Source organism: Ursus americanus, chromosome 6 (assembly GCF_024610735.1).
Source record: "Ursus americanus isolate L20-20 chromosome 6, mUrsAme1.1.p, whole genome shotgun sequence".
Lineage (NCBI taxonomy): Eukaryota > Metazoa > Chordata > Mammalia > Carnivora > Ursidae > Ursus > Ursus americanus.
The window spans coordinates 5195571-5220480 of NC_142132.1; the positions used below are offsets into that span (position 1 = coordinate 5195571).

Consider the following 24910-nt stretch of genomic DNA (forward strand, 5'->3'; position numbering starts at 1 on the left):
TAGTGAGCATGAGAGATCTTGCTTAAAAAAAAACAGTATTCTCAATCATCAAAGTTGGAAAGAGAATAAACATGTTAATAATTCTTCCCTCTGGACACAAGTCAGCTTCTTAGAGCCCTTAAAAATCAGAGGGAGCACTAGAAAAGTATGCCCATAGTAGGAAATGATTTTTAAAAGGTTTCCATTTCTCTCCCACAGAAAAATATTGATTTCTATTTCATGTTAATCATTTTGGCATCACAAAAGCAAATTTCTCTGAACAGAGGCTAGAATGTAGGAAGACAATGAAACAAGAGCCAGGGCAAAAGATTGGGGGCCCTTACCTGGAGCAGAGCTCCCTGCTATGCTACATACAATTAGCCTACAGGTGAATATAAAATCAAATTTGGCAGTAGGCCAGATCTCAGGGACAGAAGCCGGTACACTTACAGTTGCCCAGGACCCTTATGGCACACATGCAAACATATTTAGATCTTTCAAGTTCACTGATTCTTTCCTTGGCTCTGGCCAGTCTATTAATGAGACCAAAGACATTCTTTATTCTGTTATAGTGTTTTGGATTTGTAGCATTTCTTTTTGATTCTTTCGTAGAGTTTCTATCTTTTAGCTTATATTGCTTATCTGTTTTTGCATAATGTCTACTTTTTCCATTAGCGTTCTTAACATATTAATCATAGTTACTTTAAAGTCCCAGTCTGAAAATTCCAAAACTTCCCCCATAGCTGAGCCTGCCTCTGATGCTTGCTCTATCTCTTCACACTGTGTTTTCTGCCTTTAGTATGCCTTGTAATTTTATGTTGCCAGTGGACATGATGCACCGGGTAAGAGGAATCTAACCCAGTACTGGCCCCAGTGGCGGTTTCTGCTCCTTGGCTTCTGCTCCAGTATGCTGTGAGTCACTGGATCCTCTTGTCTCTCCAATTTGGGGGCCAGCAGTTTTCCCTGTAGATCTGAGAAGATGGATCTAAGAAGAGTTGTTGATTTTTGGTTTTCCAGCATTTTTTCTTATGGTGAAGAGTCCAAGTTCTTTTTAAACCAGAAACCAGAAGTCCTCCATATACAGATGTTTAGGGAAAAGAAAACTTGCTATAGAAGGTATTTCTCATTAGTCAACCAGGTTGCCTACCCACAGAGAGCAGGGGCTGAGGTGGCTCATGGGCTTTTCGTTGCCAGGTCCTCACGCAAAGCACAATAAACCGGATGGAAGGTGAAAATATCCCCTTTTGTTTTTAAACCTATTGCATCTCTGGTGGTTTTCTAAAGAACGAACGATGGGTCATACTCTTCTTGGCACAAAAGTCCATTTCTACGAGTGCAAAGTGCCTACAAGTCCATTCCAATGCGGGGGTGGGGGGACAGTTATGGAAGTGAAGACAGCATCTCCGTGTCATCTAATGAGCAGATGGTGACATACAAACTCCAGAGAAGTGAAGCAGGTAGCACGAAGCAGGAGTAATGTTTTCTTGCATTCCTGCCTTGTGACAGGAAGCAATTGAGGCAAACGCTCTCAGGGCCAAGAGTCTGCTTTTCTGGCTCCTTCTCGGAGTGACTGAGGAGGATGATGCAGAGACAGGCGGAGAGCTCTGAAGGCAGATGCGGGAGTCACATGGCTCCTGACAGTGACGAGGCTGGCCAACCACTCCCTGCCCCTGAGCTTGTCACCAAGTTTCCTGAAAGTGCAGCACCCTGAGCTCACTGCACCGCAACTACACCAGGAAGGGGGTGTCCGCAGGGCCTGGCCATGTCACAGTGACAGCAGGTGTGCAAGAGGCCTATCGATGGCAGTGGCCAAGTTTACCCAAGCCCCCTGCTCTCCATGAGGCCATGAGCTAGCTCCTTGTGGCTGCTGTAACAGATCACCGTAACCTTAACTTGTGGCTTAAAACGATATACATTCTTTCACAGCTCTCGAGGCCACAGTTTGAAATCTAGGCATCAGCAGGGCCACACTCCCTCTAAAGGCCCCAGGTGAGAATCCTACCCTGCCTCTCCCCGCTTTTGGTGGCTCCAAGAGTCCCTTGGCTGGTGGCCACATCACTCCAGTCTCTGCCCGCACCTTCACGTGGTCCTCTGTGCATCTCCTTTCCTGTCTCTTATAGGGACACTAGTTACTGGATTTAGGGCCCACCTGGATAGTAATTCAGGACGACTGCCTCTCGAGACCCTTAACTAAATCACATCTGCAAGGAGCCTTTTTGTCCAAGTAGGTCACATTCACAGGGTCTGAAGATTGGGAGCCAGACCTATCTTTTGGGGGCCACCATCCAACCCACTACAGGACATTTTTGCAATGTCCTAATGATGAGCACCAGAGACCTCCCATCAACGAAGGTGCTACCCTGTCGACCAAACAGGATGGCTCATCATTCTCAGCCCCAGGAACAACCTGGAAAGCCCCGGAGGGGAGATGATTTTGCAGACTTGTTTACAGGAGAGCCGCAAAACACTTCTTCATTTGCCCTTCTCTGCAACAGACAAGGAAATGAGCAAAGGAGGCTGCGTTCCGCCTCGGAAAGTTCTGAGGCCACCTGCCATGAGGTTTTGAACTTCCTGGTTTCGTTTCTGGCTTATTGTGAAGATTGGAAATTTAATTAACTTGCATTTCACTCACCAGCACGTTGACAGTACAGCTCATGCGATTTTCTTTGTTCTCATCATGCATGATGGTTCTATAATCCAGAAGTCTTTCCATCAGGCGCACGACAAGTTTGACGAAAGTTTCTCCTGTTTTGGCGAGGTATTTGTGCTTCCTGCAGTGCTCCAAGAGGCTGAAAAATAATTATGCACACCTTGTTAATCACGCTCAGAAAAAGAAAGTTGACTGAGGTGCAATTTAAAATATTTTCCATTATTAACACATTTTAATTATTTCTGGGCTACAAAGTTCATTGTAGTCTAATTACAGTCTCTCTGTCTCTATTCCGACATAAATCCTACTGTTAATCAACACTTACATTTTATCAAATAACACTTTGTACTGTTCATCTCCTCTGCCTCCTTCCACTTCATGATCCAGCTTCGTGATGATCTCATTTTCAAACTATAATTAAACACAGGAAGCGTAAATAATCAGCATGGCGGATATTTCATTTTAAAACTGAGCATCAATAGTACGTAAATCGGTGAGAGATCATCATCAGATAGTTAGTTACCCTAAGCCTTTGAAGCCTGACTTCATTTAAGAGTTGCCATCCCTGGACCCCTGGAGGTGTCTGATGATCTCCTGCCACAGGGGAAATCTTTCATTTCCTTCCCTGGTTAATGGAGCCTAAACATGTATATTCTGATAGCAGGAGCAAGAACCAGAGAAAGAAAGACGAGGGAACCGTAGGAAAAATAATCAAGGAGCAACATGAAAAAGCGTCTCAAACTTCATCTCCACGAACAAGTCACATCTAAAATAGCTCGGTGGTTCCTGGAAAAGAACAGATGGCATTTCACTTGCCAGCAAAGAGTTCTCCGTAATCGCAAAACATCCAAGGGGCCACTTCACTGCCGTTCCTCTTGATGGATCTAGGGAAATATCTCACTTTGGTTGAAAAAAATATTATAAAACACAGGAGGGACAATGTCTCTAAAAGACCAGCAGACATCTCAAGAAGGTCCATCTCCAGGCCTTCTCCTTGAACACCACAAAGCTTCTGATCGGATTTCCAGAGCATAGCACTGGGAAAGGATCCCTAGAACTGTCTCTTGGGCCCAAACCCTGTCTCTTGGAGTTTTAGGGAAAACTCTAAATTCTGGGAAGGTACAAATCTTCCGATTTGTTACAGGGGTCATGAACCTCGTGGCTGACCAGGCTGGAAATAACTACTTCGGTAATGATGGCTCTAAGTGCCCATCCTTGCTGCCCAGTCCGCCGTCCCTGGCAGAATTCAGGGCCACCTCTGTATGGGATCCTTTATAGTCGACCGCCATGTTGCAGAAGCCCTGAAATTACCCAACAACTTGGGCCATGGAGGAAGGAGGCCTGTGAGTGTTAGTTCCCACAGAGCGGGAGACAACCACACCTAACTGAAGGAGACAGGTATAGGAGGAACTGAGGGAAACACAGCTAAACTCAGGGTTCAGAAAACAAGAACATCCTGTGTGCAGGCAGGGGTCTCTAGGATCCCTTTATTTTATTTTTTTTAAAAGACTTTATGTGTTTATCTGAGAGAGAGAGAGAATGCGTACACAAGCAGGGGGGAGGGGCTGAGGGAGATGGAGAAGCAGACCCCCCACCCCCTGAACAGGGAGAACAACACGGGGCTTAATCACAGGACCCTGGGATCATGACCTGAGCTGAAGGCAGACACTTAACGGACTGAACCAGCTAGGTGCCCCTAGGATCCCTTTAAAACACATGCTCAGGCAATGCTTTCCCATGGAAGAATCCCCAAGTCTCCCACTCTTACTAGGATCCTATAATTATTTAAGCTGTGTGACAGAAAGAACTTCTGTCTCGCTGGGTCTCTCCTAGAACAGTGCCTGGTGTCGATGTTCTAATGGCATGAATGTGCTATGGGCACATGAATCACTGGGGAATTATTGCTACGTTGGAGCTGGGGAGGGCTTCATAGGTCCAGCAGGTTGCTGACACACAGCCTGGGCTCTTGGCCACGCAAGCCAAGGGGTGAACACACTCATCTGAGGGCTGGCAACAGGGGCTGCAGGCATCTGGTCCACACCGGGCACTCAGGGTGCTGCTGCTGCCATGGGGGGGGGGTGCAGCTGACTGTGGCCTCGTGAGGCAGAAGGCAGGGGGTCTGGAAGACCCAGGGAGGAGCCTCAGACAGGCACAGAGCTGCCTGACCTTGATCAGGACTTGCTGCCCGAAGCCACAATTTTATCACAGTACAGATGAAGTGGAGGCTTAAACAGGACTGGAGAGGCGTATTGATTCCTGCTTGACATCAAGGACTCGGCCACATCACGGAAGCCAGACCTCAGCGCATCCTGCGGTTCCCTCCTTGATCTTTCCCCGCTGTCTCCTCCCCAAATAAACACCCTCTGTTTGACTCTGTTTGGCCTGAAAAGTTCAGGGATTTTAGGAACATAGGAGAAAAAGGCAGCTCTAGCAAAGAAGAAAACAGAACTTGTTTTATTGTTTTTCCCTGAAGCCTCATGATAATGACTCTCCTGTAAAATAACCACCTTTTGATACGAACCCACTAGCACTTCGTTCTTTACAGTGAAGAATTCTGCAAAAGGTGGGCCTTTTGGGAATCAAATACGAGGCAGATCAGCTGCCCTTAGCCCAAACGCTGATGCTTCAAGTCAGTCCCACTTCCCAGGGGGAACCACGATAGGAGCACCACAGGGAAAGGGTCTGGTGAGTGCTGATTCTTCAGAACAAATAACTGATGTACAAAATAAGACTCAGTTAAAATACACGATTGCATGCCACACAATGAGCATTCAAATGGAAGGCACAGGGAATGCAGGAAAACATGCTTTGTCCTAACGCGGGCACACACACGCAGGCATTTCAACTGTTGAACTTGGGAGTCTACTTTATGGAAACGCGACGTTGACTCCGTTTCCACGTAAACTTAGCTGTCACCAACAAGGGCAATAAGGAGACTCCAGCTCCTTAAGTATGCTGCTTATCAAATTTTGACTGATGAATTTAATGTTTCCTAAAATGAGCGGATGAATGATAAGTAAATCAGAAGAACACAGCTGATTCTAATTTTACTAACCTCTAAACCAAGTAATTTGCACAAACACCTGGCAACCCTATTCTGCTTATCAGCAAGGATTCAATACCCCCGATATGCAGCCAGCCTCTCATTCCAGGGTCTGCATTATTTTTTACAGAATATACTCGGATCAGTTTGTTAGTGTGCTGCGAACCGTTATCATCAGCAGCAGCACTAAACGATCCTGTCCAAATAAACTGGAGAAAGTCCACTTGCTGGTAGAGCAGAGCTGGTTTTATAAAAAAGTATGCTGATGATCTGACTCATAAATGCACGCTGTCTGCTAATGTGCAGCAGGGTTCTCTATGGTTAGGTTAAAATTAGCAAGGGTTTACTGTGTTGCTGAAAAGGTGGCAGAGGCTCACTCATGTGATAAGCAAAATCGTCTTACTTCTTCTCTTTTTGGAATCACCAGTATCACTACAAAAATGTCCACAGGGTGTCCAACTTAAAATATTGAACAGAGCATCTCTAAGCATCCAATACCAGCGGCCCTCCAAGAAGATGAAACAGAGCCCGCGTATAAATTTAGGGCTTTTTTCGGGAGGTTGCTGTAAAGACCAACATATGGGGCGGGGGGGGGGGGGGGGGAGACTGCACTCCCAGGGGTATTGACAGCGTTGTTAATTCAATTAACTTTGAAAGGAATGACTGCTTTTGCCACTTGACGCCACAGCTAACCACGGGTTATTGGCTCCAATTTAAGGGATCATGGAGTGAAGGATCTCAGTAGTGGATAATCCAAAAGCCAATTCTATTCGGTTTAGAATGCATCAATTTTGTTGGGAGTTACACTGACCATTCCCGCTATAATGCATTTATAAATGTCTAGAACCAGTCCTGCATTTTCCAGGCATCCAGGAACACATTTATAAAAGAGATGGAGCTTATGTCAGAGCAAGTAAGGGAGCTGGACCCAGATGGAAGGGTCTGCATAAATAATTCACCACACCGATAAAATGCTGAGGTTATCAAGAACGGGGTGAAATCTGAAATCTAGGCACACAGTCTTCTACACACATTCACAAAAGTGCTTCTTTGACTTTTCTACAAACAAGCCTCAGTGAATGTGCTCTTTGTCCAACGGTGTTCTGCTTTCTCCTGTTGTTCAAGAAAATGTGCTCACAGGTGCTGGAGGTAGGATCATGATTTGAGAGCACTCCCTGGTATCAGAGAGCTCCAAGGAATCAGATTCTCAATTTCTGATCTTCCAGAAGGAACTGGGCCAATCCATTAGGATTGCAGAACCGTGTCCCTTCTCATTTGTGTGGACAGGAGGGGCAGGGGGGAGAACAACACTGAACTGTACCTGCAGGGAAAACAGGACTGAGGGACAAAGAAGCCAGCATGGCTGGGCAGGGAGCGACCTGGCACTCCCACACCCTCCGGGCTCTGTGCTCACATGGTGACATCCTAGAAGTCACTGAGTACCCCCAGCATGTCACAGCCTTTAATTCCTCTGCTCAGACACACGAATATTTTTATGTATATTGCATTCCTCTTGCTTAACCGCTCTGTAAACTTAATTACACAGTTAATCTCCAGCACTCCATATCTCACATTCTAAAATCCCCACATCCTTCCAAGTCCAAAAAGAAGGCTATTTGCTGACCTTGAAGCTTCTGTCTAGAGCCCAAGAGCCCCAAGGCTGGGGAACTGTCCATTGCCTGGCTGTCTGGCAACACCCCAGACAGGTACGGCCGCTGCCTATGTCCACACCACACACACTGAGAAGTGGCTTTTGGGCTGTATTCAATGACCGTGGACTCAGAGTGAGTCCTGTTTAATTTGGCTAAAAAAGATACAGGAGTGTGGGCATCTCTTTGCTGGAGGGCTTGCAAGAACAGAATTCAATGTAATCAGAACTCTCAGACTCAAGGGCATTCATTTCCATGATTCTCAGACTCTTGGGTCTGGGATTCAAAGGAATAAAAGCCTAGTTCTTGTGCTGTATGTTCCCCTTCAGTGTCCAAAACAATAAAATCAAGTAGTATTTTGAAATCGAAAGCGAAAATAAACCAACAAACAAAATCCTAAAGAATTAAAGAATAAATGGGATAAAATCGCCACCAAACTCACATCCACAGGACACCCTCCCACCAAGTGGCAGAAGCTGCCAACATCCATTTGGGTTATTCAATTATTAGCTTAGGGTTACCAGCACAGGCTGTAGAAAGAGATTCTTCAAACAGGACCTCAAACATCGAAGACGCCAAGATTACTCATGTGCTAGTAGTGTTACGACTAAATGGGACTTTCCAGAAGTTGTGGAGCATTTTACTGACCCTCACAAAGATGACAGAAAATTGCTCCATGATTGAAAATATTATTTTGCTGTGGAGACTTTTCTATTCCATTTTTATTAATGGTATACAGCCCGTATGGTCATTTGCCGCAATTCTCAGCTGTTAGTTCTGTTTTTCCCAAAGACATAACGAATGGAATTCTTTAAAAAGGTGCCAGAAGGGAATTTAACAGTATGCTTTTTTTTATGAAGCAAAATCCAGTGAGGCTGAGACTCGGAGCGTTATTGATTTGGGGGTGGGGGTGTCAGGGACACCGAGGAGACAGTAGTTTCAGGCCCCGTGAAGGCCCGTTTCGTGGTAATGTGGCTGAGCCGGTGCACATGGATGATGTAAGGGGCACCAAGACGCCCAGGCCTCCAAACCTCTGCACGCTAGCCGAGCAGATCCTGAAGCCTTCACGCGTAGGAGCTCCGCTTTGAAAAAAGTCAAGATCTCCCGAAGTCCCCAGTTCAAGCATAAACGTGTTACCCCAGGACTGGGGTGAGGGTGGGGGTGGGTGGGCACGGGGGACAGTGAACACACCGTTGGGATGACTTGAGGAGTGGGCAAGTGGCAGGGAGAGAGATCAGAGAATCCGTCCTCCAGGACTAATGGACAGGAGGGAAGCAGTAGAAGGGGACAACTGAGAACAGATGCGGCATCCACATCATATAAGATTCTTAGAAAGGGCTGGAAGAACCAGGAATTGCTGGAGCTGGCCATCACAGAGCTTCCTCATCACCTGTGAGGATCTGTCCAGCACAAACGGTACCAAGCTGACATCAGGCACTGCTTGAGGTGCTGCAAAGCGTGTCCCAGGCCAGCAGGAGGACATACCACGTGAAAGGTAATTCCATGCCTCCCCATCCCACAACCAGGCAAACCCATTCAGTGCCTGGACCTAGGAGAGGGAAGGCCAGTAACACCAAGGATGAGGACAAGGACACGCCTCTTTTGGATGAAGATTCATGCTTCCTTGCAGAAGTAGAGGAAAGAAGGAGACTTTTGGGGAAATGTATGTGTGAGAACATTCTAACGCAGTCCCTCCACTACAGCTGAAGAACACGGGGGCTGCAACTCTGGGGAACCGGAGAAAAGCCGACCTATAATACAGGCTTTGGGAATTCCAATAATGGTTTGATGCAGTTTAATCTTGACTAAAATGGCAGGTTCTTCTTCTGCATCCGGCAGGTTCAGTGTCCACTCCAGCTGTAAGAGCATACTACCGCCCAGACAGCACGCATGTTTCACAAATGACAGCACATTAACAGCCCCACTCAGAAAGACACAGCACACTTTAAAAAAATAAGCTACAACATAGGTTCAAAACATGACTGTTTTGTAAAAACGAAAAACCCTGTCTTCCCCTCACTTCGTTAGGTTTGCACATCTGCTATAAAAGTGAAGCCAATTTAAGCCCTTGTTGATGTGACTAATAAGGTTAGGTAATTGGATTGGTGGCAGATTAGTTAAACAGCAGCCAGCCAGGCCCAACCTGGAGCTCCCAGGGATGGAGGCAGGGATGCCTGTGGCCGCTGTTCTTGCCCACACCCCCTCGCTGCAAGAGCCCAGCACCCCCACCGAGGACAGAGGGCATGCCTCGTGCTTCGGGAAGAGCAGCCTGCAGGAGACGAGCGTTGACCTGAGAATAGGAAAGAGGAAGATAGGACAAGTCAAGAGATAGCTGCTGTGGTCCAGAAGAGCCCTGGGCGAGGGCCCAAGAGAAGCAGCTGGATGCTGGAGATGAGACAGAGGAAGGCCACCAGGGAGGCCAGAAGAGCAAAGACAAGGCCATTGCAACCTGCACCCATCAAACCAAACAACGAGGAGCCTGGCAAGTCTAGGAAGGATGATGCTCTGTGTAACATTCCACCTGGGAGGCTGAGACAGACCAAGAGAAAAAATAAATTGAGGTATCACAAGAGAAAAGGAAATGGATCTTTTTCCCAATTCACAAGAACAGATTAATAGAGCAGAGAGCTTTTTTTTTTTTCTCACGTTTTAGTTTTTCTACCTTTATTTTAAAAATCTTTGGTGTGTCCTACCAGTTGTCTTTGAAGGTAGATGACAACACAGATGAACAAATGGTCAACAATCACTGACCAAAAAATCCAAGCAGCGGACCATACTTAGCCCAACGGCAGGTTTGGGGCACCTATGCCTTCATGTTTATGCTTATATTTACATATATCTGAGTGAGACATGGTTTTAGGGACATGACACTGTTTGTGAAATAGAATGAAACGTGCATAACTACTTCTTGGTATTACTCAGTTTGGTTTTCTGGAAAGAGGTCTCCTGATACTAGACAGTTTTTGAACCCACCACTGGGGGCAGCATTGAGAACAAAGGCAAAAATATCCTAACTCCCATTCATTATCTTTGTGCCATTTATTGACAAACCAGAGACCCTGTGAATTGGAGAAAATGAAGCACTTCCACAGACGATTATGTAAGATGTCTTAAAGCTGCAGGAATAAGAACCACAAGAATGGAAGGAAGAAGAGGAACGGTTCAGAAGCCAAATTCTCATTCATGCCCTTGTCCTTATTCCAACTGCTCTTGACCTTATTTTAACCCAAAGTCGGCTTCAAAGAATGACAAATGACACAGTGTTTTAAAGGCCTTTGATCTTAGTTTCCTGGGTTCATAACATTTATTCACATAAATACATTTTTCTGCTTCACCTGATTCTTTTTTTTTTATAAGATTTATTTATTTGAGAGAGAGAGAGAGCAAGGGCTGGGAGTGGGGGGATGGACAGAAGGAGAGGGAGAGAGAGAGACTCTCCAGCAGACTCCTCACTGAGCGTGGAGCCCAATGCAGGGCTCGATCTCATGACCCTGAGATCATGACCTGAGCTGAAATCAAGAGCTGGATGCTTAATGGACTGAGACACCCAGGTGACCCTACCTGATTCTTCAACAGCATTTTTTCATGAGGTCCTTCTTTGGGGCTTGATTCATATAAAATTCAAAAAGTCAGATGTATTTTCAGCCTAGGAAAAGGCATTTGAAACTACAAATCCTAGTTCTGGTGAGTTGGCAATGGGACTGGACCATGATTTAGTGCCAGTGGCAGTGGAGATGGGTCAAATCCTATGGCAATGACATAAAAACAAAACTGGCAATGTCAAAACTTACAAAAATATTTTGAATTGGCAATTCCATTTTTGAGACTGCATGCCAGGAAAACTTTCAAAAGAAAGTCAAGCTATATGCTTGCAAGTGTTCACTGCACATTTACTCACAGTAGTGAGAATGTGCAAACCACCTAAATGCTCAGTGAAAGAGATGGGTAAGAGAAGATTACCCATTTCATTTTATGAAATGTTATGCCATCATAAAAATCATGGTTACTACGTTGTAATCAAGAAAGATGTCTGTGATAGATTGCCAAACAAAAAGAACCAAAAAAATTTGGACAATGTTTACAACATTACATTACATGTGTACAAAGACTGATTGTAAACCAGAGGAATACAAATAGCTGTTCTTTTAAAACAATCTCTTTAACCTTATAAATAAATAAGTGTAAGGAAGCCGTCTTCCCCTATGGAAAGAAAGAAAGAGAGAAACAAAGAAAGGAAGAGAGAAGCAAAAGGAGGGAGGGAGGGAGGTGGGCGGGTGGGTGGGCAGGCGGTCTTCTCAGGTTTATTTTATTCACTTGTTATAACACCCCTTTGGAGTAGATTCCATTCTGTACCAACATGACAGCTCTGAGTCGAAGACTAAAGACGTTCAGTCATTTGCTGGCAAGCCGGGAGTACTGGGAGTCATGGTCTACCTGGCTTCAGTGTGCAAACTCAAATGTACTCACAGAGCAGAGGTTCTTCTAGCTTGCATCTGGTTTTGGCTCTGGAAAATACCAAAAGTATTCTTCATGGCTACCACCTGCATGCCATGGTGATGAGGACTGGCCAGTGGAAATCTATAAATGATTCACAGTCTATGACCTAAAAAGTATAAAGGGGAGGAAGGAAAATCTACTCTTTAAATATTAGGTCCCACTACAATCCTGCTACTCTGATGCAGTTTTGGTTTCCTTCCAATGTAAGAATTTTTCTTAAAATTCCTCAAAAATCTATGTGAAATTGATATTTACTTACTTGAATTATTATAATATTTAAGCAAAGGTTACTTTCAATGTGGAGGACGCACTACCATTTGGGTTCTTCTCGTGCCTCCTGCAAAGCATCATAGCCAACCCAGTAGCCCACTGGGGAGAAAGCCACCGTACGCTCGTGCCTGTGAGTGTGGACCCAACAGTGAATATGTAAACACCATACTTATTTTCATGGAATCCAGGGAAGGACATTTTGCTAATCCTCCAACATGAATATTCAGATGTTGTCTTTCCTATTGATACCGTATGTTCTGAGCACGTTACGCAGACTTTCTTGGAGGAGTTCTTATCGGTTCCGCTGCACAGGTAAAAGACCAAGACAGATGTGAAAGAGGAAAAGCAAAGACTGTTGACTTGAAAATAACACATGTTGGCAAGAAGCAGCCAGTCTGAGAGAACGAGGTAACATTTGGTTAAACATTCCGAGGGTACGTACCAAGGAGAGGGGAAAGAGACTTTAATTCAGGGTTGAATGTGTAAGTAAATCCAGATTTAAAAAAGTAAGTAAAAGCTAATAATAATAATAATTGGGAATATTTCTCCCTAAAGATGAGAACAAAGGATGATAGGCTTCTTCAAGAAGGGAAGTCCTAGGATTTTTCTCTTTTAAACTGTAGGGAATTAGGTTTTTCATGTTCAATACCTTTACCTCCAGAGTCACTTATAAGCCTTTTTCAAGGTTTTCAGGCTTGTGTGCCTTCTCCCCAAGCCACTTACCGCACACCTACTACGCCCTTACCATCTGGAAGCTTCGCGTCGAATGGAATTCACACTGCATCATATCGAAGAAGATAGGGATGGTGGCTTTGCGCAGCTCTGTCTCAGGAATTAGCGTCATTTCTAATATAGGGCCGACCATTTCTGGAATGAACTTTATTTTGTGTTGACCTTAAATACAGAAAGGCATTATTCAGATTTTTTTTTTTAAGGGATTCTAAAATGAGCTTCAATGGACCAAACTGAACAACACAGATCAGTGTGATTTTGAATACTAGGATATTAGGGACATGCATCTATTTCTCATCCACTGGAAATCTGAATGTGTCCAGCCTTTAGCATAAGAAGTGGACTGTAGGGGTGCCTGGGTGGCTCAGTAGGTTAAGTATATGACTCTTGATTTCAGCTCAGGTCATGATCTCAGGGTCCTGGGATCGAGCCCCACAGCAGGCTCTGAGCTCAGCAGGGAGTCTGCTCGTCCTTCTTCCTCTGCTCCTCCCCTGCTCTCTTTCTTTCTCTCTCTCAAATAAATACATAAAATCTTAAAAATAAAATTAAGAAAAGTGGACTGTATTCTAAATGTTGTAAGGGAAGCTATTAAAGTATCATCCAATGTAAGACCCGTAGTCATGACCTATCTGTTATATAAGATAAATGCCATTTCACAAATAGACAATTATATCACATAAACCAAGGACATGAGCAGGGCTCTGTAGCAGGGCTGGGAGACAGAATACCTGGTATCTCATTTGTGACATTTTGTTATTAACACTAGCAATTTATCTAGAGTTAATCAATCTTACTCATATTTCTATACAATCAGAAAAGAGAATAGATCCTCTAAAGAATTTAGTTTAGTTTTTTGTTTCTATTACTCAGCTAATAAGGATTTCTGTAGAAAACCATAAAACAAATTTGGCTATTATAAATAACTACACTTAACAAAGTACATAGACCGCATAATAAACCTAAATTAACAGATTTCTAAAATTTATATTAAGTGGACATACTTAATGCAAAATGTAACCTTCAATAAGGAATCTGAATATAATGAAAATCTTATTTTCAACTTGTACTAAATATGTAGTATTTTGACTAAGGCTATGTAAACGTGATTCTCATCACTTCCCCAAATGCTTAATGTCTCTGATAGGCATGTAACTGTGGCAAAGCATTCTCTTAGAAATGCTATTATATTCAGTCTCTCAGGTGACAGTTTTCTTGTATTATGCCTAAAAAATGTCAGAGCCAATGTTTCAGAAAACAGATGATAGTGACACCAAGTCATTCATCAACACAATTTGAGTGTCATAGAGTGCTCGGTCTGTCACTGACAGCTCTTACTGTTCCAAGCTGGGAGGAGCATTTAAGGTGGGAGCAAGTGGTCGTAGGTGCAAGGATCGGAAAAATAGGTTATAAGAATGATGGTTTTCTAATCTCTGATTATTGACCTTCCCATTAGCACAGGAACCTGGCCAGGGGCCAGTGCTGAGCTCTACCTATAGTGATATCCCTGGGGATTTAACCTCCACAAACAAATGGACCCCAAAGGAGCAAGGCCTGGGTGTTCTCCAGAAATCGTCTTTGCTTTCTTGTTTTTCCTTTTTTCTTTTTTTTTTTTTTTTTTGGCATTTGCATTATGGATTTCCCCTGGAGCATATCTTGCTCAAATTTAATGATGAACTCAGGTTTGGAATCAATGAGGATCAAGGTGACTCTTGCAGTGTAGACTTCAAGAAAAAGAGGATGCACTTTTTTCCCCCTTTTGAGACAAAGGAAGAACAAGGTAATTATCAGATCACAATAAAAATACTTTACCTTCGGTCACCTTGCCAATCTCCTAGTTACAACTCCCAAATTCTTTAAAACCCACCCTGAGTCTTTCTTCTAGTTACAGAACACGGAGCCATCCCGTCCCCTCCAGACAGTGGGTCATGCTTTCTCAGGGGAGGCAAGTTCTCACCAATCAGTAGCCTCTCCCTGGGTGTGTGGATGATCTCTGTAATCACGAGGGTCCAAAAATCCGGGACATTAAAACCAGTGTTAGCCCAGGAAAATCTCCATGTACACACAGGTAGACCGAGCAAAAATGTCCATCATCCAGTTGACCTGAGGTCTTCTTACGTGTGGCTTTTAATGAAAGCACATAATTTGTCCCGTCCCCAAATCATCCATGGAGGGACCACTGGGAAAACTACCCCAGACCAAACCCGGCCGGGCGCACGCTGGCTCTGGCGGGACCGTGGGCGCCGTGCCCACTGCCCGGCCGTGTGTAATAAGCAAAATGGAAGCCGAGGCGGCCGCCAAGGTGAGAGCAGGTGCTCTGGCGGTTGCTTCACCGAGCGCGCTTTGATAAATAACTGAAGAGCTCGGGAAAGAAGCACATTCCCCCCCCTCCCCCTCCTTTTTTTGGAGAGAGTGTGCTTTTGATTTCTCCTTTCAGACTCAAAATGTGACAGGTTTGGGAGGGGAAAAACATGCTGCCATCCCATGGGGCTACACCGTGTTTGCACTTGCATTAAATCGAGCAGAACAGACCCAGATCCTTGCTCTGAAGCTCTGCTTGGAGGGGAGATCCGAGACACTCATCTCAATGTACCCCACATATGACTGGAAAGACTCAGGGAAGAAATAGTCTCGTGGAGAATTTGGCTCGTTAAAATCAGAAACAAATGGAGTCCAGCATTGAAAATTCTCTGAGCAGACAAAAACCAATGTAGTTCTACAGGCAAAGATTCATTTAGCTTATTGTGCGAGGCTAACCTTGCTTCTGCCCCGGGAAATCTTAAGCAAAAAAACAAAACAAAAGCAAAGACGTTTTCCAAAGGCTGATAGGAGATAATCACCAGCCAATTCCCTCTCATTTAAGAGAATTCTAAAATTATAACCAATCACTAATATTGTAACCGATAAACAGTCACTGCTCTCTCACGACAGAAGCTGCTTGGTAACGATATACCTCTGAGCCTCCTTCCATGTACTGGTGTGAGAGCTCCAGGCCTGCAAATTGTCTTCTCGGCGTACGCACAAAATAAACTTTACTACTCACTACTCCAGCGATTCGTTGGTTGTGCCTCTGTTATTTGTGACCTTTTGAAAGGCTCACGGCCTGATCGAGTGATCGGTGACTAATTGTAAGATGATAAATATGCCTGACTTCCATTTTTATTTTGTTGGCAGTGCTGGCTGGATCAACCTGCCAGTATGTTTCCAAACCTGAGCCCATTCACACACACAAAAGAAAGCTGTGTAGAAAATAGGCCGTGTACATTTTGGGGAACTGAGATGTGCTGTCATGAACTTCTAGAGTGGGGGCCTTGGCAGTGACACTTGGGGCAGGCTCCCACACCTGAGATTCGCAGTAGGAAAGAGCCAGGCAGCCTGAGGTGACCCTATGCAGCCGTTCTTCGCTGTTCTGAGGGGCTGCTCGGGCAGATCCCTTGGGCGGCCGATACTTTTATCATATGTTTTTAATTTTCAAAAAATAATGTAATTATGTTACAAGCAAGGAACCCAATCATGTTGGCTGGTGGTTATTTCTTGCTGTTACCAGACTCCTACCCTTCATTGACCAAGGTCATGGTTTACATTTGACCTCTTGGCCACCTCTCAGGACGGAGTCCACATTCCTGGCTGAAACGCCGTAAAACACAATTCTTACGCATTCATCACCGTATTCAAATCAGCAACTGCCAGGATGCAATGGGACGTCTGCTCTTCTGACTGCGTCCATTACCTTACAAATCAAAGACCTCCCGCTTGACTCAGCGTATTGGGAGCATAACGATCTGTCGAGGGAACCGCTCCAAAACAGCTTTAAAGAGCTGATTTACACCTAAGGGTGCATCCTCAGAAGGTCGAGCCTTCCCCAGGGCCTGGAAGCGGCATCACAAAGCAGCTCACGTTACCTGGGGCCCTTCGTACCTTCCTTCACCACAATCATGGGGATGGGGCCAGTTGCAAATGGTGGTCAGTCCCAGGGACTAAAGAGGTGACCAGGAACATAATTTTTATAGAAAGAAAGAAATGCCAAAAAGGCAGGCGTGTCCATCAGTCAGTCCAGTCATGGCTTGAGCTGAGTTCTGGAGCCTCCTTCCATACCAGGCAGTGACCCTTCAATGACCCTCATAGAGGAGGGGAGGGTCCTGGCGGAGCACTAAGGGGCCAGGGAGGGGGGCTGAGTTGGGGCAACAACTATTTATCAAGCAAGAAAAAAGCATTTTATTTATTTTTTTCCTATTTTTTAAAAAAGATTATTTATTTATTTTTGTGAGAGAGAGCAAGCGTGTGCACCGGAGCAGGGGGAGGGGCAGAGGGAGAAGCAGGCTCCCCGCTGAGTGGGGAGCCCGACATGGGACTCGATCCCAGGACCCCGAGATCATGACCTGAGCTGAAGGGAGACGCTCAACCAACTGAGCCACCCAGGCGCCCAAGAAAACAGCATTTTCGTATGTTAATCATCAGTCTGACTATCTGCCGGGGGGGATGCCTCCAGTTATCCTAAGTGATGTACAAAGTATCAAGCCATTTCAGAATGAAGCACTGTCATCTGAAATCATACCTAAAACTCCTTTGGGGGGAAACACACGAACTCACAGTGTGCGCTTGAGAATGAAACTGAACAACTTAGAAGAAGGTGTTGCCACTCTCTTGGGGAGGCTAGCGTGTGAGAGAGGCCTGGGAACTCTCGTGCAGAGGGGTGGCAGGTGGAGCTCACAGCACCTGCCGGGTGGATGCTGGAAGCTAGGAAAGCCCCGGATTCCCCCACGGCCAGCAGAGAGCAAGTCCCTCCATGCCGCTCTCTGAACGTCAGTCTCTCCTTGTGCTGTGCTCTCTAATGGGGTTGTATTTGGTCCCTTCCTGGCAAGAGTTCTGCAGTGCCTGGCCTCCCAGGGCAAATGACAAATGCATCTGTCAGAGCATGATCAATTAAAATGAATCATGAATGGCCCTCCTCCCTATTCTAGAAGCCTTGGCATTTCATTACTGAGATCATCATGCATATATAAAGAATTACGGAGCGTCAGGATTGGAAGGCTCTTGAAAACTTCAGTCCAACCTCTCTATCTTACAGCCTGGAAAGCTGATGGAAGCCCAGAAAGACTGGGTCGTGGGGGAGGCCACACAGCCAGGCAGAGGCAAGGTAGGAAGAAAACTCCAGTAGGATTCAAGTCTCTTCACTTGGAGCCAGGACTCCTCCTCTGTCCCCCGGCGGGCGGCAGGAAGACCAAGGACAGGGCAGCACCCTGAATGCTCAGTGCTGGAGACGCAGGAAGCCTTTGACAGCCTGGGGTCATAACTCAAATTCTGGGCATTTAAGCTGCTGCGGGAAGGTCCCTCTCAATGACCCAGCAAAGAGTTTCCTTAAGAGGACCTCAAGCGCCTGAGACCCAAACAGCATGCCGGGTGCAGGCTCCCCGTCGGTGGAGAGCGTGAGCAGACGGGGCCATTCCAACCGGCTCGTCATCACCCCTGGGAGCTTCTGCGCTGGATTTTGACTCCTGAGAACCCAGCTGGTGCCTCGCATTAAATCCTAACTTCTTAATTTCTATGTTATTAGTATTACCTATAGAACATCTTATAGTATTTTCCCCCAAGGCCTTCTGCATTTATTTTTCATGTAACGCCCATTTGAAAAAGGCTCCATCCTTCATATAAACAGATGGACAAAGGATATTTGGAAATTCTAACTTTCTCTAGAGGTGTGGTAGGGCCTTCCTTTACACATGTTTGCTGACATCCGGGAACTCAAGAAGGATGAGCCAACAACCCCACTATGAGGAAATCTGGCTCGGCTGAAAACAGACCACTGTGAACTTGCTGACCACAAAGCCAGACCGCAGGCGAGGTCCCCAAACCCCCACCCGTCTGCTCGGAGGGTCCTCGGGACCAGTCCCCCACCTTCAGGGAAAACCATGTTCTGTTTTCATCACCCTATTTCATTCTTCCCAAGGACTATAAATACATCAGGGCATCTTTCTAGCCAAGGTCTCTAGCCACGACACAGCAGGAATCTATTCACCTAGCAAGGTGGGGTGCAATTAAGATGTTCCAGTCTTGGGGGAACAAACTTAACCGGGGTGCTGTGGGTAACTAGAGGGAGAAGTGGACAGACACCTGCCTCCTTGGAAAGGAGAACAGGGTCACTGGGGAGAAGGGGAGGGGAGGCCCCCTGTAGCCACTACAGGCTTCGTGAGCCAATCGAAGCAAAACAAACAGGGCCCCCGGAGGCTCAGACAGGAAATGCCACTGAAGTCTTGCACCGGACCCTCCAGGAGGCTGAAGAAAGGCGCCGAAACGCCTCTGCGCAAAGTGAGCAGACAGTGGAGAGCAGTGGCCAGGAAGGGTTTCATCTCCACTAGGAGAGAGGCGGGTTCATCAAGGACCCATTCAAGATGGTGACAGGACGCCCAATTATCAGTTCTTTACCCCTTTAAGGGGCTTACCTATCAGAATGACGTGGCGTAGTGACTAACGTTCTAATAGAGAATTCCATGCTATTTTAATTAGTAACATTTTATTGGAGTGCCTGGGTGGCTCAGTCGGTTAAGCGTCTGCCTTCAGCTCAGGTCATGATCCCATAGTCCTGGGATCGAGCCCCAAGTTGGGTTCCCTGCTCAGAGGGGAGTTTGCTTCTCCCTCTCCCTCTAACCCTCCCCTTTGCTCATGTTCTTGCTCACTCTCTCTCTCAAATAAATAAATAAAACAATCTTTAAAAAAGTTTTTTTATTAATTATATTTTTTTCTTTTTATTGTTTAACGTCGTAAGAACACTTAAGATGAGATCTATCCTCTTAACAAATTTTTAAATGTAGGACACAGTATTGTTAACTTTGGGTATCACGCTCTACAGCAGATTTCCAGAACTTATTCATCTTGCATAACTGAAAGTTTGGACCCTTTGACCAATACCTCCCCATTCCTTCCTCCCTGCCCCCAGCAACCATCATTCTACTCTCGGCTTCTATGAGTATGACTCTAGAAACCTCATATAAGTGGAATGTTTATGCATTTGGCAAGATTTCCTTTTTACTAAAAAAAAAAAAAAGCTGAATAATATTCCATTGAATGTACATATACCACATGTTCTTTATCCATTCATCCATCAATGGGCACTTAGTTTGTTTCCATTTCTTGGCTATTGTGAATAATGGTGTCATGAACATGAGCGTACAAATACCTCGTCAAGATCCTGAGTTCAATTCATTTGGACGTATAGCCAGAAGGGAGATGGCTTGGTCATATGGTAGTTCTATTTTTAACTTTTTGAGAAACCTCCATGCTGTTTACCACATTCCCACCAACCCCGTGCAAGTGTTCAAACTACTGTACACCCTGGCTGATACTTGTTATCTTTTACTTTTTTCATAATAACCATCCTAACAGGTGTGAGGGGACATCTCACTGTGGTTTTGGTTTGCACTTCCCTGATGGTCAGTCATGTTGCACATCTTTTCATAAACCTAAAGGCCATTTGTATCTCTTCCATGGAGAAATGTCAATGCAAGTCCTTTGCCCATTTTTTATTGGTTGGTTTTTTGCTATCGCGTTGTAGGATTTCCTTATACGTTTTGGAAATTAACCCCTTAGCAGATATATGGTTTGCAAATGTTTTCTCCCATTCCACGGGGTGTCTTTCATTTTGTTGATTGTTTCCTTTACTGGGCAGGAGCTTTTTAGTTTGATACAGTCCTACTTGTCTATTTTTGCTTTTGTTGCCTGTGCTTTTGCTATCGTTTCCAAGAAATCATTGCCAAGACCAATACCAAGAAGCGGCGGTGGGGGGGGGGGGCGTCTTATGTTTAAGTCTTTAGTTCATTATGGGTTGGTTTTAGGATATGATGTCAGACAAGGGTCCAGTTTCATTCCTTTGCAAGTAGATATCCAGTTTTCACAACACCATTTATTAAAGTGGTGATCCTTTCCCCACTGTATATTCTTGGCTCTCTTGTCTGAGATCAGTTGACTGTATATGTGCAGGTTTATTTCTGGGCTCTCTATCCTGTTCCATTGGTCTCTATGTCGTCTTTGTGCCAGTACTGTCGTGTTTTGATTCCTGCAGCTTTGTAATATATTTTGAAGTCAGGATGTATGATGCCTCCACTCTTGTTCTTTGTCAGGATTGCTTTGGCAACTTAGGGTCTTTTGTGGTTCCCTATGAATTTTGGAATCATTTTTTCAATGTCTGTGAAAAATGCCACTGGAATTTTGATGGAGATAGCACTGAACCTACAGACTGCTTTGGGTAATACGGACATGTTAACACTATCAAGCCTTCCAATCCACAAAGATGAGATGTCTTTACATTTATTTGTTTCTTCCTTCATTTCTGTCATCGACTTTTTGTACCTTTCACTGTTCAGGTCTTTCACCTCCTTGTTTTAAGTTTACTTTTAAGTATTTTATTCATTTTGACACTATTGGAAATGGGATTATTTTCTTAATTTCCTTTTCAGATAGTTGTTAGTGTATAGAAATGCAACTGGTTTTTGTATGTTCATTTTGTATCCTCTAAGTTTTCTTAATCTGTTAGTTCTAATAACATTTTTGATGAAGTCTTTTGAGTTTTCTATATAAAAGATCACGCCTTCTGCAAACAGATAATTTAACGTCTTCCTTTGTGATCCAGGTGGCTTTTATTGCTTTTTCTTGCCTAATTGCTATGGCTGGGACTTCCGGTACGATGCTAAATAGGAGAGGTGAGGGTGGGCCTCCTTGTGTTCCAGAACTTACAGGAAAAGCTTTCAGTTCTCCACCCCTGAGTATCTTAGCTGTAGGTTTGTCATATGTGGCCTTTATTATGTTAAGGTACGTTACTTCTCTACCTAGTTTGTTGAGTTTCCAACATGAAAGGGTATGAAATTTCATCAAATGTTTTTTCTATATCTACTGAAATAATCATGGCTTTTATACTTCAATCTGGTAATGCAGTCTAACACTTTTGTTAACTTGTGTATGTTGAACCATCCTTGCATCCCAGGGATAAATCCCACTTGATCATGGGGTATGATCCTATTGATGTGCTGTTGAATTTAGTTCGCTAGTATTTGAGGATTTTTATATCTATGTTCATCAGAGACAGTGTCCTATAGTTTTCTTTTCTTGTAGTGTCTTTATGTGGTTTCAGTATCAGGATAAAGCTTGCCTCATAAAATGAGTTTGAAAGTGCTCCCTTCTCTTCCGTGTTTTGGAAGAGTCTGGGAAAGATTGGCATTAATTCTTCTTTAAATGTTAGGTAGAACTCATCACTGAAGCTATCTGGTCCTGGGCTTTTCTTTGTTGGGAAGTTTTCAATTGCTGATTACTTATCATTTGTTCAGATTTTCTATATCCTTATAATTTCAGTCTTGGTAGGCTGCATGTTTCTAGGAATTTGTCCATTTCTTCTAGGTTAGTTGACATATAATTTTTCATAGTAGTCTCTTTTGATCCTTTTTATTTCAGTGGTATCAGTTGTAATGGTTCTGCTTTCACTTCTGATTTTATTTATTTAAGTCTCCTCTCTTCGTAGTTAATCTAGCTAAAGGTTGGTCAATTTTGCTCCTCTTTTCAAAAAATCAACTCTAGTGGTGTTGAGTTTTTCTATTTTTTTTTATTCTCGATTTCATTTATTTCTGCTCTAATTTTTATTATTTTCTTCCCTCTGCTGACTTCAGGCTTTGTGCTTTTTCTAGTTCCTGGAGATGTAAAGTTAGGTTGTTTATATTTACTAATCAAGGCAACATTATGGACCAAATGGACCCAAAAGACACACAGAACATTCCTCTCAGCAGCAACAGAACATTTTTCTCAAGGGCACATGGAATGTTCCTCAGGATATGTCACATCTTTTTTTTTTTCATTTTTTTATAATAATATTTTTTTATTATATTATGTTTGTCACCATACAGTACATCCCTGGTTTTTGATGTAAAGTTCCATGATTCATTAGTTGCGTATAACACCCAGTGCACCATGCAATACGTGCCCTCCTTACTACCCATCACCAGCCTATCCCATTCCATGAAACTGAGGGCTTCAGAGGGGAGGGGGGTAGGGGAATAGGATATGTCATATCTTAGGTCATAAAACAATTAACAAATTTAAGGAGAATGAAATCTTACCAAGTACCTTTTCCAACTACAATGGAATGAAATCAGAAATCAGAAATAGGAAAACTGGAAAATCCACAAATAGAGGAAATTAAAAAGCCTACTCCTAAATAACCAATGGATCAAAGACATCAGATAGGAAATCAGAAAATACCTTGAGACAAATGAAAACAAAATATACCAAAACACTTGAGAAGCAGCAAAAGCAGTAGTAAGAGGGAAGTTTGTAGCGATGAACACTTCGGTTAATTTCTCATCTTGAACACAGGAAGTCCCTCACGTGTTTTCAGTGTACAAGCATGTTCTACTACCACCACCTGGTGGCAGTGTACCTATATACAGGGTCCAGTTTTGAGTAGGAAAAAACCAAAAAAACCAAAAAACCAAAAACCTTCGAGGGTAGAATGTGTTAAATTGAATACAATAAGCAGTGGGCCATGTAACAGTGGGATGAACTACCTCGTTTGATGCCCAAGAAGCTGGGGGAATGTTAGTGATGCCGGGAAGCAAAGAAATTTCAAGGCAGAGCTGTGTTCACCTGACGTAAGGGGGCACTGTACTGATTTTTCTATTTGCCCTACCGATCAGATTTTCTTCCTACCTCTTATTTACAGAAGACAACTATTGCAAAGGTAGCAATTGCTCTGAGGAAGGGAAGCGATTCAGATTTTCAAGACACCCCGGCAGTGAGAGCCAGGGCCAATGTCATCACCCATGACAGTTTCAAGAGAGTCACCCCGATTCCCCGGAAATCCCAGCTACTCACCAAGGTTGTACCACATGTCTCTGATTTCGAAGCCAATCTGCCTCCTCATATCTCCATACCTGAGAACCGAGGACAGGAGAAATGCTGAGTCACTCTTTGATTATTTTTAAGTGCAGTGAAAGTCTCCCAGCACGGAGACAAACAAAGAGAGTATCAATGCTTCTCTTGCCACCAAAGAGAACTGAAGGAGGAAGAATCCAGCCAAGGGAGTCTCACTTACCCATCATGGCAGATTATGTAACAGTCCCCCCACTCCACACATCCCATGGGAACATGGGCAAGGTGGTGGAGAGTAAGGACAGCATTTTCCTTCTTCAATCTCTAATGGCAAGAGAAGGAGGACCTGGCTCCCTGGCCTGAGGGGGAGCTTGTTTTCAGAGCGTGCTCTTAGCATCCAGCACTGCAGACACCAAATGACGTCCTCCAACCCTGCTCACAAAAGCAGCTTTCACACGTTAAAATTAAGCCCTGGAGTGGACATCAGAGGGGGGAGGTCTCCTTCAAATATCTCCCCTCCTTCTTTAGCATTTTCAGTGTAAGGAAGGGCTCTACACCAAAACATGCCAACAAACATTCCCCTGTTTTTGTTTATCAGGGAAAGTAAATGTTAATTTTCCTCCCACCGGTCAGCAGAGGAGGGGCGTGTTTCATGAGTAAACAGAATTTGATGCTTCAGAGGATAAATGTTTATTAGTTTGTGAGCAATTTAACTTTTTCCTTTATTGCCTAAGGAAAAAACTGATTATATTAAAAATAATCATTTGCACAATTATCGTACAGGAGTGCAGTTTAGCAGCGGGGTCATCAGGCTGTTCTGCTCGTCCTCACGTCAGCTAATGTGGAAAGGGAAGCTGTGTTTACAGATGACCTGGTTGTGGCTCTCAAGGCAAGAAGCCTCCTGGTAAACCAGCAACCATAGCCGGCTGCCACCCTATAAACGTCTCCAGGGCCCTAGGCACCCATCTGTCACTTTCGGCAGGACAGGGCTGCAGACTGCTCATGCTCTCCACCAGGGAAACCGGCCTGGCAGCCCCGTCACAGGTCACCCTGGGGCCGCTGCACCTGCATGGACCCACGGCCCCGTGTACAGACAGATAAACTGACCTGGGAGTCAGCCCCTTCCTGTGAGGACAAGCTTGTCCTCTGGGAAAACGAGTTACCTTCCAGCACAGCCCGAAAACCAGGTGAGTGCTGATGTGGGTCAATTTGGTGAGTGAGAGAAGGGGGATCTTGGCAGGGAAC

At 44.5% G+C, this 24910-nt stretch overlaps 1 protein-coding gene across 2 annotated transcripts in view; it reads right to left on the reverse strand.

The window, feature by feature from the left end:
• DOCK1 (dedicator of cytokinesis 1) overlaps positions 1–24910 on the reverse strand; it is a 495194-nt gene that overhangs the window by 61202 nt on the left and 409082 nt on the right. For both annotated transcript variants that reach the window (XM_045809510.2, XM_045809509.2), the window contains exons 32-35: positions 23669–23727; positions 12834–12982; positions 2955–3040; positions 2612–2768 (exon numbers count right to left, since the gene is read on the reverse strand). In XM_045809510.2, coding sequence (XP_045665466.2) covers positions 2612–2768; positions 2955–3040; positions 12834–12982; positions 23669–23727 — 451 coding nt within the window. The remainder of the gene's footprint in view (positions 1–2611; positions 2769–2954; positions 3041–12833; positions 12983–23668; positions 23728–24910) is intronic.